The 10585-nt window shown below is 43.6% G+C and overlaps 1 protein-coding gene across 1 annotated transcript; it reads right to left on the bottom strand.

Moving 5' to 3' along the window:
• Positions 1-483: 483 nt before the first annotated feature.
• LOC108803789 (interferon-induced very large GTPase 1-like) lies at positions 484-8313 on the bottom strand (the record flags this gene model as incomplete). Its single annotated transcript, XM_018575590.1, has 3 exons — positions 484-4994; positions 7966-8103; positions 8185-8313. Coding segments are annotated over 3 exons (4772 nt in total), but the record flags the coding sequence as incomplete, so codon positions are not given.
• Between the last annotated feature and the right edge of the window lie 2272 nt (positions 8314-10585).

The raw sequence follows: 10585 nt of genomic DNA on the forward strand, positions 1-10585 counted from the left end.
TTTCCCCATATTTCGCTGTTTTTAGTGGTTTTCAATTTTTGTTGCTTTATAACTTTTTTAAAAATTTGTACATTTTTGTTGGCAATTTCAAATTGCAACAGCCAATAGCAGGCTGGCTATTGTACCCACCCACTGAGCAGAGGAGCGGACCTGCCATTGGCTATTGCAATTTGAAATAGCCAACAGCAGGCTGGCTATTGCACCCACCCACTGAGCAGAAGAGCGGACCTGCTATTGGCTATTGCAATATGAAATAGCCAATAGCAGGCTGGCTATTGCACCCGGCTACCTTCACTTGTTGGCTGCAGAATCGGGATGGCATGGGGAGGCGGGTTGCACCCACCCTGCTCGTTCTAGAGCAAGGATGACAATTAGAAGTAGAGTCTTTACCAGAAATGCCAGTTCCTATATCTCTGTCCTCAGCCGTACACTCTAAGACTGGACAATTAGTGATTAATCTATATTATATACTGATCTATTCTTGGCTCACTATAATGTTTTCTGCAGGCTCTTGAGAGCTTGGTCCTTTGTTAGTTTGTACCAGTCGTGCGGAATGTTGGCTGGATTGGCATTATACAGTTCAGCAAGTGACTGATTGAACTCCTTAAAAACAAGCTTCCAGTAGTCTGAGCCGTCGGCAGTTGTGTCGGGGTAGATAGCCCAGTCTGGGTAATATTTCTGGTAATCTTTGTATGGGTGGGGTTTCCCTTCTGTGTCCGCATTCCTAAAACTCTTGTTAGAAAGGACGTTGGAGGAGCATATGGAATGGTCGAGAGCATTTGTTTCTTCATTGACATGTTGGGCCAGCCCTCTCGGCCTATGGACAGATGCAAAATGTTCTTTATGATCTTCTCCTACAGCTTCACAGGGAGCTTTACAGAATGGGCACTGCTTGCCACACCCCATCACCTTCCTGAACAATTCATCCTGAGGTTTCAACGTCAACTGTAAAAATATTGTTTCAGTGTTCAGTGAGGTGATGTCTTGTTCCATCAGTTTTTCCAAGTCAGGTAGGTACAACGCAACATCGCGTGCAAACTGCTTAATATATATCACATCACTTTGGAAAATGACAACTTTTGTAGTGTTCTGCGGAATGACAAGTTCCTTCTTCAAAACGTTACAAAATCCAACCAAGTAGTCCAATATAGTCTTGGCTTGAAGAGTTTTTTTATCATTAAGAGCTCGTTCAATTTTTACCATAAGAGATTGCAAAATACCTTTTTGCAATAAACAAATGGTATCCTGGCCTTTATAATGCTCACTGAGGTATTGTGAGATCCATCTTTTCATGAAACCCTCGTAGTTGTTGACGTATTCCACATATTGGTCCAAAGAGCCATTAACAAGCAATCTTTCAAGCACCTCCCGTTGTAGGATTTTCCGACTCTTAAATTCCCGAGGGCCGTTTTTCTGGAGAATATCATGCACTATCTCTTTGCCCAGGTGCCTGTTGATGTGGTCCAGGATGGCTGGTTTTAAACACACCATGCAGAATTGTTTCGCCCTTCTCTGACATTCATTCCTTTTTTCAAACATGTTGTTGAACATGGAGAAGTACTGAGGTTTCATCTCCTCCAGGTAGCTCCGTGGGTCATTGCTCCGGACAAAGTCGTCGTGCCTCTTCTGAAATGTCTCAGCCGCTTTTCCTAAAACACAAAGCTTAAGGTCCAGCTCAAACAGTTTGGTGGTGCGAAGGTTTTCAATGTCACGTCCGCGGAGGTCCTTATTTATCATTTTCAGCAGTTCCAGAGAATAAATTTCATGAAAGTCCTTCTGGGAATTGGCAATTTCTGATACTTTCTCTGCACATTTTCTCTGTACAGAGGAGGCTAGACCGTCTGCAAAAACCCATTCTGCCCTGCTATCTCCTTGGAGATATTTGCCATTCATGTGGAATCCCTCTCCTCTATATTGATTAAGACTTGTAAGATCATCTAGCTTCTGAACAACTATACTGTCATCACACTGCATGTCACGTTTCAGCTGTTGGAGGATTTCCAGGTCAATGTTCCTTTTTTGTTTTAACTTGGGTAATGTAGACGTTGCTTTCTCCCATATGGTCTCAAATTCTTCCTTTAACTGTTCAGCATTGACTAAATACTGATCCTTTCTTATTTTGTCCATAATGTTGGAGACTCTTTCTTCTAATATGCTGATATATCTCTCTTGCAGAGCTTGGATCTGGCATTTCTCTTTTTGAATTTGGATTGTCCGATCGCATTTGCCAAGAAGAACAAATTGAAGGTTTTTCCTGAGATACTTAATGCTTTGGAAAAAGTCGCCTTTAAACATCTCCAAAAGATGGGCATTATCACAATCTTCCATGAAGTATTTTTCTAGAGATCTAGCCATGACCTGCTCTTCTCCGTCCAATAAAGAGTTCATCTCATTCTGAATCTTGTCCCAGGTTTCAGTTCCCAACCGATCAGCTGATAGGTTAAAGATCTGAGTTTCTGTGTTAATCATCCAGTTGTGACTTTTTTTCTGGAATCTCCATTCCCAGTCTGAGTACTCAATGCAAAGTTGGTTGTAGGCCTCAGTGACCAAACGGTTTCTGAAACTGAAGACAAATTTTTCATGTTTCACTGCATTCCACAAACTTCTCATCCACTCTGTGAACTCTATGATGTTTTGTGGCTTTCCTGGCATAGTCTTTAGATACCCAGCTATGGATTTTTTTAGCTCCTGAACATTTTCACTGTAGCCATAGTTAATGGAAGCCATAGGTGGAATGCCATGCCACAAGCCGGGAATATACCAGGAGTTACTCTCGATGTCGCAGTGTATGATGTCGGAGAAGGCCGTGATACCACCTTTTTTCTCCATCCTTGCAGATACTTTGGTCATTTCGTCCAGCTGTTCAAGAAATTTCTCTCTGGCCTTGCGGTTTTTCACATGAGCAGACACGTCGCTCACGTTCTGATGCACAAATTGGCAGCTGGACTTCTTCCCTACTTCCTTCATCCGAAGGAAGGCATGGATCACGATTTGTAGTATGTCTTTCATCTCTTCTGTATTTTCCATGGCCATGTTAATTATGGTGATATCACTCAACCCAACCACTACTGTAGCCAATTCATTGTCATGTTCGTAACTGCCCTCAAGAGAAGCTAGTTCCATGGATTTTAGACCTTCAGTGTCAATGATCATAACGTAGTCACAGCCCAGATCCTCTTCAAAGCTCTTTTTTGCATCAAGGAGAGTCATGAAGGCTCCTCTGGTACAACGTCCACTGGATGTAGGAAACTGCAAACCAAACATAGTGTTCAGAAGGGTGGACTTGCCTGTACTTTGCACTCCCAAGACAGTGATTACTCTAACTGTGCAGTTTCTGCCTGTTTTGGCTTCTAGCTCACTCAGGACATCAGTCATCCACTGCAGGGGTATGTTGGAGGCATCTCCATCTATCAGTTCCAGTGGGAACCCATCCAACAACATATCAGCAGCTATTTTTGGGAGACTCTTCGATATTGTTTGTTTCCCTACAGAATATTTTACTTCATAAAACTGCCCCAACTCGCGGATAAAATGTTCAACACCCAGTGAACTATCAGCTATTTTCTGATCGATTTCCATGAGGTCGTTTGCATTCGAAGTCCCATCTGTCAACAGCTCCCGGTATTCATTATTTAACAATGCTAACTGCCGTCTCCCAACTTTGTCCAGTTGTATTTTCAGCCATTTCAGGAAAACCTTCCGCTTTGTTGGAGTAAACATTTTTAGGGCTTCCCGAAATTGCTCCACACCATACGCCAGTTCTTGTTTACTTTGCTGCTCACGGAGCTCGGCAATTTCCCCCTGAAGCTGTGACCTGTATTCTTCCACGTCTCTGTCCTCTAGTTTTCTCATTCTGCATAATTCCTTCTCGCATTTAGCAAGCTGTTTCCAAAGATCACCTTGTAGTTTCATTGTTTGCTTTTTATAATCCAGAACGTTCTTTATCTTACTTGTGATCGCCTTTGCAGCATTTTTTGCTTCCTGACATCCCTTAAAATTCTCATCAATCTCAAATTTTAATTCCATAGCTTTGTCAGCTATTTCCTCTAGAGTAGACTCTTTCGGAGTATTTGCTATCAGTACTTTTAACTTTGATTGTAAATTCTTGACTACTTGTGTGTCATTGACCCTCTTGTTTTTAACAATAAAGTTTTCTTTCTTTAGGTTATGTGTTGTTGACAAATGTCTAAGGAATTCAAGAATAACTGCATCACTGCCCCCTCCTCTTAAGTTCACAATAAAGAAGAACTTTGGGTTTTGGCCTACCACATTCGATAACAGGCTATATTGCTCCTCATTTATACTCTCAATAAACACAAATACAGCCAATGATACGCTTGACAATAATTTAAACTGTTTCAAATGACACTCGAGGTCCCCTCTCAGGTTAATGACAGTTACAGGATCTGGGAAAATATCTGAGTGTCCGTGTCCTGCTGGAAAATAGCAAGACATTTCCACCAGACCATCTGAGCGCTTGCGTTGGACATTTCCCCCAGGCATGTCCCCATGGACAAAATAATTGTGAATGAACTCAGGCGGGCTCAAAACTTGATTTAGAAGCTTTGATTTTGATATGCTGCATTTCCCTAGTCTGACGAAGGAGAAAGCGGGCATTGCAATATCAACTAAGTTGTCTTCTTTAAACCCTGTGCTGTCCACTAATGACCGTGGTCTCCACCTCTTCACAATGTCTCTCATTGCCCACAGGATGAAGGTGTAGTGTGATCCGTCAGCAGCAGGGAGCAGCAGGGGGATGGCAAACTGGCACATTGACATTTTAGAGACAATCTCTTGTTGGAGGAGGGTATCTGAGTCATGTAGAACATCACACAAGACATCCAGAGGAGTGTAGGCATCAGAATCCATAAAAACATCGGACTCCTCTTTGTTAAAGTCGAAATATGTGTCTGTATCTTCACCTGGAGAACAAATGTGTCTTGCAGTCACATCTATAGCCATTAGCTTCTCGAGAAACGTCTTCTTTATTTGGTCTTGAAAAGAGAAAAATACAAAGTTGTACATAAAGATAGATGAAAATAGTGCATGCGTGTCTACGTGCAAAACTGTCTTGCGGCTCTATCAATAGGTTTACTAGATGCTGTGCATGACCTGAGATTCTCTATGGCCTCTTGGCTTCATCCCTGCTGGCTGCACAGCTCAGAAGTAGGGATGCACCGATATATCGGCCGCCGAAACATATCGGCCGAAAATGGCACTTTTGGCAAAATGTCGAAAGGGCCATTTTCTGCCCGAAATAGCGGTGCATCCGTTCTTTCTCTCCTCCCTGCTGGGCGCTGCTCTGTGTCCCAGCGGGGAGGAGATAAACTGTCACAGACGGCCGAGCGCTGCCGGAGGAGAGCGCTGTGAGTGGTCCCTGCACCGCTCAGCCTCCTGCCACAGATCAGGAGAGCAGTGGTGTGGGCGGAGAGACAGAGTCCAGTGCTGTCATAGGAGGCTGAGCTCTTCTCCCGCACCGCACGCTGAGCCTCCTGTGACAGCATGTCAGGATGGAGAGCGGGTACAGGCAGTCGGTGATCGGTGATCGCTGAGTGTTTGTACATAATTGAGGACAGAGTATAGTCACTATATCCCCAATTATGAATGAATGGGAAATTATCTACATCCCCTCCTGTTCATTCATGATTGTAGTTATAGCAAACATACTCTGTCCTCGGGGTTTTCGGGGTAGGTCTTATTTTCGGAGTAGGTCTTATTTTCGGGGTAGGTCCTATTTTCGGGGTAGTTCTTATTTTCGGGGTAGGTCTTATTTTCGGGGAAACAGGGATATCATGGATATCATGAAATATGGACAAAGCAAAGATCACACAGATTTGTAAGTATGCATGCACTATTATTACCTGGAACATCTAGAGCAGGGGTGGGCAACCTTGGCACTCCAGCTGTGGGTAAACTACAAATCCCATGAGGCATTGCAAAACTCTGACAGACACAGGTCGGAGTGCTTACGCTGCCTACCCCTCATCTAGAGTTCGCATAAAAAAAACATTTTTCTATCATGGGGAAGAGGTTTGAACTCTAGATGCCTACATTTTATACCTGCAGCAGCCCAACTCCCCCCCCCCCCACGGACCCTGGCCATGGTTGACTTGTGGTCTGTTCTGACAAGCAAAGCTCCGGCACTGGATGATCTACAATAACTGTAAGTGAGACTCTTGCAGTCTTTGTATGCTGTTGTATGAATTTCTGTCACCTATGAATGACGGGTTGGAGATAATATATCATTAAACTATTACAGGTTTCCTAGTTAAGGAAGGCCTCTGCTGAAAAAATAAATTCAACAACTATGGTGCTCAGCATTATGCTGGACAAGTTACCCATTGGGAACCTAGGCTACGTTTGGGGGCTGATCAGGTGACCAATGCTAAAGCACTGGTATCTGCTGATGTGGGGAATCTTGGGAGATTGCTGATTGGCTATCTCTGTCATTCAAGATATAGGTATTTTGAATGTTTTTTTTTCTGTAGAGCTTCTTTTTTTAGATACTTTGTTTATCATTCTTAAAGCTAAAAAAAATAAACTTGCAGTGGGGCCTCCTCACATGGTAAGGGTAAAAGAAATATTAAACTCCCATTTTTTTAATAATGAATCCAGATCAAACAAATGTACGTCACCCAGCAAAGTATTTCCTTACAGTTTTGTCCATGCACTTACAGCCATCGTGTCTCTAAACAGCTCCAACTCTCTCAGCTCCGCTGCCCTGAACTCCTGATCTAGTACAAGATCACAAGACAGAGCAGTCTCCAGCAGCCATCCATTTAATAGCTTAGAGAATGGGGGAGGGGAGTGTCTCGTCTTACTATGATTGTGTGTTTTTGCAGACACACGCAGCTTACTAGCACACATAAGGGTCGCTAAATAGGACCCTACACGGGTAAAGTGCCACCCTAAAATAAGTTTTCAGGTGGTGGGGGTCCTCTCCGCACACCTTACAGCAGTCCTGGCCAAATAAGAACGGTGGTGCTCGCAATGACTATCACGGATGGCACCGTGCAAAATACGAAGTAAAAGAAACAGGTCACAATTTTACTGCCTTGACGAAGGGACCCTGTGCGGCCCCGAAACGTCGGCTCTGTTGATTGTAGTGACACAATTGTCCATTATAAAAGGACATATTTATTCTAAACGAGTGCTGGTGACCTGTTTCTTTTACCACCCTAAAATAAGATATCAGGACCAGTGCTCAGGAGACCAGCTGATTCTGCAGGAAACTACAACTTTTAAACACCACTGCACAGCTGCTATATGGCTGTGGGTGACAGCTCCGGTACCCAGTAACGAATGGGAACCAATCAGAGAGGTTCAGCTATGACATACTTATCACATGCAAGCTGGATATTCAGGTGATAATGTGTTTATTTTTTAAGCTTATGAAGTCCAGGACAGCCTGTAGATAAATACTGTAATTGTATGATACAATAATAATAATAATAATATTAATAAATGTAATATACTGTATATATTTCTATAAGATACATTTTGGATACAGTGGTGAGGGGTTAGAACTTATGTCAAGTTTGTGGCGGATTGTTAATTCTTTTCACTGGTTTGTCGGAGGGGATTGGCTGCCTTACCTTCTTGTGTGATACTTTGCTTTTCGGATTGTGGTTCCCTAGTAGAGCTCAGGTCATGACTTGTGTTGTATTCTTCTGCAGCACCTTACATGTAAAAGAAGATTCATATTTTTGTAATGGATTTTTGCAATGTACTTATACATACAGAAAGGTGTGAACGTTTCAGGGTGTGATAGAAGCTTAGATAAGGTAACAATTTTTCCCTTTAAAAAAAAAAAAAAAACCCTCCAGATCTTGTGTAGAATACAATCATAGAATTGGGGAGGTGGGACAGAGAGATATAAACTTTCTTCTGTTGCACGTCGTACTTTTTTGACTTTTTTTCTAACTAAGTATCAGAGTCACTCTAAGAGATATCATCCAGTGTTACCTTTCTGTGAGCTCTTGTCGGAGCCTCCTCTGGAATCTCGTCTTGTGTCATGCTGCTGGTGATATATTTTTCCCGGGAAATCATCGGACACATTGCTTGCGGATACCATCTCGGTTTCCTTTTCCCAAATAACTGTATCTGCACAAAGAGAGATTTATAACTGGATGTAAGAAAACAGCCCAAGAATGGAAATAAAGCCTGAAGTGTCATTTGTCTCACCATGACTGGAGCTTTTGCCTTCTGATGGCCGCGATGTTGTAGTGGTATCCAATTTATGAGAAGGTTTTCTGGAATCCTGTTTATCTTTATCGGTTCTGCTAATCTTTTCCGGAGGTTGATCTTCATATTCTGTAGGAATAAACAGAAAAAATATAAATGTAGAAGTATCGGATGGTCCTATGACCCCCCCCCCCCCAGATAGGTTAGGCTTAACAAGTGTCCATATATAATCTGTGTACTAACATCCCTAAAAGAAACAATAAAGTAAAAGCTGAATCTTACTCATCTGTTGGAATGGTAATACCAGACTTTTTCACAGGAGCAATTTTATTACAAAGAAGCAAAAAACAAAAAAGTGAGCGTGTATTACCTCTGTTGTGCGCTTCCTCTCTCTCTCTTTTTCTTTCTTCTGCAAAAAAAAAGACTTGACTAAGTAACTGGCGTCAAATTTATCATCACTTGGCTGTATAAGGGGACCTGTCTTATTTTCATTTTTGTGTGGTGCCAACCGGAACTCGAGTCATTAAAGGAGAACTATGGGGTCAGGGCTTTTCCCCATAGTTCGCCTAAGGGTAACGGGAGGACACAAATTAGCGTCCTCCCGTCACCCAACGCTCAGTATATATCGAGCTACAGCTCTCTGTATACTGAGACGCCACAGCCAAAACAGATCCCGACAATTCCGTCTGGATCCGCCCAGCTGCGCGAGTGACAGCTGGCTCTGCCTATCTAGAGGCAGAGCCAGCTGTACCTGCCCCCTCCCCCGTCCGTTCCGCCAGTCAGCGTTGGAGGATCGAACAGGGGAGGGGGGAATCCCTGCAGGGAGCCTTGAGTGACAGTCACGGCTCTCTGCACGGATAGATCGGGAAGTGAGCGAGCGCCAGTATGTGTTCACTCACTTCCCGATTCTACTGAGCCGACCTGTGACAGTCTCATTGTCACAGGTCGGCTTGGATTATGAGGTGAGTGAAAATCACTCGCCTCATAATTCTCCTTTAACAAATGATTGGTCCATTTAGGTAAATTAACTTTTTAGCAGAAGAAAATCCTTTTTTATATTATGGAATACAGATGTAAAAGCAGACTGCTACCTGGAGTTTTAATACAAAAAAAGTATCACTTCCTGTGTATCACAGGGGAAAGCGTATTTCCACTTTTTCAACCAAATTAGGATAACACCAATTTTATATTTGTTACATTATTAATTCCCAGAACAAAACTTAAAGTGACACTAAACTCCGGAGTTAAATCTTAGAAATACAAGTCCCTTAACTATGACCAACAATGTATCTTATTTGTGTATCACTCGGCTGTAGATCCTCCAAGTCTCTGACACTGTCCTTCCTTCTGGAGGGGGGCTACGTCTGTTCCACATGGTCCCTGTGTGTGTTGTGAAGTAGTCACCGCTCCAAGCTCACTCCCGGGATGGACTACAATCTCATGTTTAGTTACTAATTTGTATTGAGACTGTGGTCCATCCCGAGAGTGAGCTTGGAGCGGTGACTAGTTTACAACACACACCATTTAATTGTCACTTTGGGGGACAATAATAGGACTGTTGTTATGTGCCAGCTGTGAGGTACGCCCGGCCCGAACCTGCTGTAGGTCAATCACACGTTACTATATACAGTTCTGAACCGAGCGTAGGCATCACAAGGACGTGGCGATACCACTCTCAGCCTCAGCCTGCAGCGAGATTTCCCAGCTCACGGGACACAATCTCAGGCCAGCAGACTGAGAGCAATAGTCACCAGGGTTGGTTAACTCCGTAGTTAACCCTTTACACACCAAACGTTCGCTGCCACCACATACTTTAACGGAAGCACGCACCGATCCCAGCAAATGCTGTGACACTGCAAAACACTTGAGCAAAGCCTATGATACCGCTGTCCCCTCAGACAGGAATATGACAGGATTCACTATACAGGAGCTCTCTCCACAGAGGCAAAGATACTTTAAGTTCATATTGAGAGTGTAGAGATGTGTATGTTGTAAAGTAGTCACCGCTCCAAGCTCCCCCCCCCCCCCCCCACATAATTAACCCTGTCTGTCTGTACTGTGCTGGCAGATCTCATTATTTCTTCTAAACTAGATCTGAACACTGTCTGTGTTAACAAACGGTAAAGACTTAAAAGCATTGTATGTTAATAAGAGGAAACTCAGTCTGCCCCTCAGTCTGCCCCTCAGTCTGCCCCTCAGTCTGCCCCTCAGTCTGTCCCTCAGCCTGCCCCTCAGTCTGCTCCTCAGTCTGTCCCTCAGTCTGTCCCTCAGTTTGCCCCTCAGTCTGTCTCTCAGTCTGCTTCTTAGTATGTCCCTCAGTCTGTCCCTCAGTCTGCTCCTTAGTCTGCCCCTCGGTCTGGCCCTCAGTCTGCCCCTCAGTCTGTCTCTCAGTCTGTCCCCT

The sequence above is a fragment of the Nanorana parkeri genome, unplaced genomic scaffold, assembly GCF_000935625.1.
Source record: "Nanorana parkeri isolate BGI_ZX_2015 unplaced genomic scaffold, ASM93562v1 scaffold4207, whole genome shotgun sequence".
In the NCBI taxonomy this organism is placed as follows: domain Eukaryota; kingdom Metazoa; phylum Chordata; class Amphibia; order Anura; family Dicroglossidae; genus Nanorana; species Nanorana parkeri.